The sequence below is a fragment of the Tupaia chinensis genome, unplaced genomic scaffold (assembly GCF_000334495.1).
Source record: "Tupaia chinensis unplaced genomic scaffold, TupChi_1.0 Scaffold000066_1, whole genome shotgun sequence".
Lineage (NCBI taxonomy): Eukaryota > Metazoa > Chordata > Mammalia > Scandentia > Tupaiidae > Tupaia > Tupaia belangeri.
The window spans coordinates 10390409-10393386 of record NW_006159525.1 but is presented as its reverse complement, the minus strand read 5'-3'; the positions used below and the strand labels follow the sequence as shown (position 1 = coordinate 10393386).

The 2978-nt window shown below is 44.9% G+C and overlaps 1 protein-coding gene across 1 annotated transcript in view; it reads left to right on the top strand.

Annotated features, from left to right (window-relative positions):
- The first annotated feature begins 608 nt into the window (after nt 1-608).
- Nucleotides 609-2978, top strand: part of COL4A3 (collagen type IV alpha 3 chain) — a 96040-nt gene continuing 93670 nt past the window's right edge. Inside the window, exon 1 of the mRNA XM_006141982.2 lies at nt 609-800. Coding sequence (XP_006142044.1) covers nt 609-800 — 192 coding nt within the window. The remainder of the gene's footprint in view (nt 801-2978) is intronic.

Here is a 2978-nt window from a genome sequence, read left to right as displayed (position 1 = left end):
ACACCAGTGAACAGTTACCTGCTCAAGCTAGGACTGAAGATTCCCAGCAGTGTATGGTAACTAGAGTCTTACTCCAAAGAACAAAATGTATCCTGACCCCATGTCCTCAGGGGATAGGGGATTCCTGGTTCTGCCCTCTTCCCGGCCCGCCTCCAGGTGCTGTACGGGTCTGGGAGACAGGAACGTGGAAGAAGCTCACCATCCAGTGTCGGTTTGGAAACAGTGGCCAGCGCCCCCCAGGACACCTGAGCACAGCCTGGCTCCAGCAGAGCTCCCTTCATGGAGTCTGTGTCCCCAGGAGTGGGACTCAGCCTTCCCTGCTGCGTGTGCGAGCACCCTGTGTCCCCCGATTCAGGAGCCACTTGACTTCCACTCCCAGAAACAGCGCTCATGGCGCCTTGTCTTCAGCAACTCTTACCTGAGCCCGGTGGCAAGAGCATCTCCTGGGGGAGGGAGTGCCCAGGTCTGTTTTCTTAGAATAACAGAAAAAAGACAGTGAAAAAAAACACAGGTTCAAGTTAGTGTCTCAAATCATGCAGCATTCCAGACCCTGGAGGGAGTGAGCTATGTCCTGCAGAGGCTGGAGTCTGCAGTGTTCTTTCAGAACCATGCTCCTCAGTCTCCAGGAGCAGGCATCAGCTCCTCCCAGGGACTGTGGGAACAGAGGCCACGCCCCCACCTGGGACTCAGTGGGGCTGAGAATCTGCACTTCTGGTTGGTTTCCAGGACGGGGTGCTGCTGTTGGTTTGGAGACCCACTCTTCGACATCTATGATGCTTTGGTGGAGCCTGCTTAAGCGTGTGATGGAAATAAACATGAAAGTTTAAAAGTCAAAAAGGCAGGACTGGGCAGATGGCGTAATGGTTACGTTGCTGAATTCCCATGCAGTCGACAGTGGTTCAAGTCCCGGACTCAGTAGCTTAAAAATATGCCAGGCATATGTGCATGCATGCCCAAGATCCTGAGAGGAAAATGGAGGAGAAGGGATTGCAATGTGGCCATCCCCCCGGGGGATGATTTCTCACTTTCTGTCTCTCTGTCTCTGTCTCTCCAGCAAACACACACACACACACACTCTATAGCAAAACAGAAAACAAAAAACAAAGCAGGATTGCAGTAATTAAGTCGAGCTATTTTAATGACCTCAAATATCTAAGGGAAGAAAATGGAAAGATTGCATCTTCTGAAGGTATCAAATGTGAGGAGACTTCAAAAAGTGTGTGGAAAATGAAATTAACGTATAAGCTTATTTTGGTGAAAAAATTTGAAACCCTTGCATGGTCTTTTCATGATGAGCTTTCTAGGAGCTTGATGAAGACGACTCATGTCCACTTCTTTGGGGAACTAGAGACCCTCCCTCTCAAAGGTTATTTTCCATTCATGTTACAATACACAGAGATGTGAGGAGGAACCGTGGTAAGTGTGTGAAAATTCTCTGCAGTCCCCGTTTTTACTTTCATTCTTTTTTCTTTTCTTTTCTTTTTTTTTTTTTTTGGCAGCGAGCACATGCACTGACTCATGTGCCTGGTGTGTTCTTCAAGATACTAGGACTGGGAACCAGCAGTCAGCGTAATGGCTATGTCGCTGGACTCCCACGACTGCGGTTCGTGTCCTGAACCCGGTGGCTTAAAATTCACACCAGGCGTATGTGCATGTGTGCCCAAGATCCTAAGAGGAGAATGGAGGAGATGGGATTGCGGCATGGCCATCCCCCCTGGGAGGTGATTTCTCGCTTTCTGTCTCTGTCTCTCTCTGTCTGTCCGGCGAGCGCACGCGCCCTATAGCGGAAATCCTCTCAAAAAAAAAAAAAAAAGATACTGGGGCTGAGAACCCCGTGGTTGGCCACCTCCCTTGACTGACCACTGAGCTGCAGGGTCACCTGTCTCCTCTTTTTTTTTAATGGCAGCAAAGCCTACTGGCCTAAGGGAAAGATAGGTGCTCAGTTAAAGATCTTGCTGGTGTGGGTTTTGCTTTCTGTGGCTGCTCAAAGAGCTTCTCTAGGAGTATCTGAGGCACTTTCTTATCTCCTCTAACAGCCAGCCTGTCTTCCAGATTCGCCCTGCCTCTGCTTTCAGTTTTATTTTTTTTTCCTGGAGAAAGCAAACTAATTTTCAGTTCCTACTAACCCAAAGAAATAGAAAAGTGAAAAATGAATGTATACCTGTAGCATATATCATGTATGACAAAACTCACTTTAGATCCACTATTGCATCGAATTTCTCTCTCTGATCCTCTGCTGTCAGAAGGTACAGTAGAGTAAGTGGACGCCGTCAGAGCTGGTGTGTACCTGGGTGTGAGGGCTGGAGTTAAAGTGTGTCACAGCGACCAGTTTGGGTGTGTTCCCTAAGCTCATGGCTGAAATTTTGTCTTTGTTTTAAGACAAAGAACATTTTGATATTAATACTAGTGAATTAACTTGTTCTTTTAAAAGACACATAAGAATATTGGTCTTCCTTTCTTGGTCATGAATACTATTTCAGGAAAAGGAAGCTTTCGAACCACCTACAGAAAGTGTCACATGCTAACTGACATGAGTGAATACACAGCATTATATTACACACTACAGTATGAATACATTATACTAGACATATGGCGGGACTTCAAAAAGTCTGGAAAACGGAATTAATATATGAATTTATTTGGCAAAATTATTTTTAAATCTATGCATGTTTTTCCCATAATACCCATTTTCCATGAACTCTTCAAAGACCCCTTTATACATATGTGAACATTCTGTTGAACCCAAGAGGTTGCCAACATCAGAGCACTTCCTGCCTCAATTTTCTATGCTTCAACTACATAGCACACTGAAAAAAGAATAGATAACTTCATCATTTCTGTAAAAAAGTGACTTCAAATTCCCGAATACACTCGTCTGTCATTTTTCCTATATGAAATATCTCCTCAGTTTTTCTGGTCTCTTTCTCTTGATGTCATGTGGTTCTTTTTTTTTTTTTTTTTTTTTTTAAAAGTTTTTT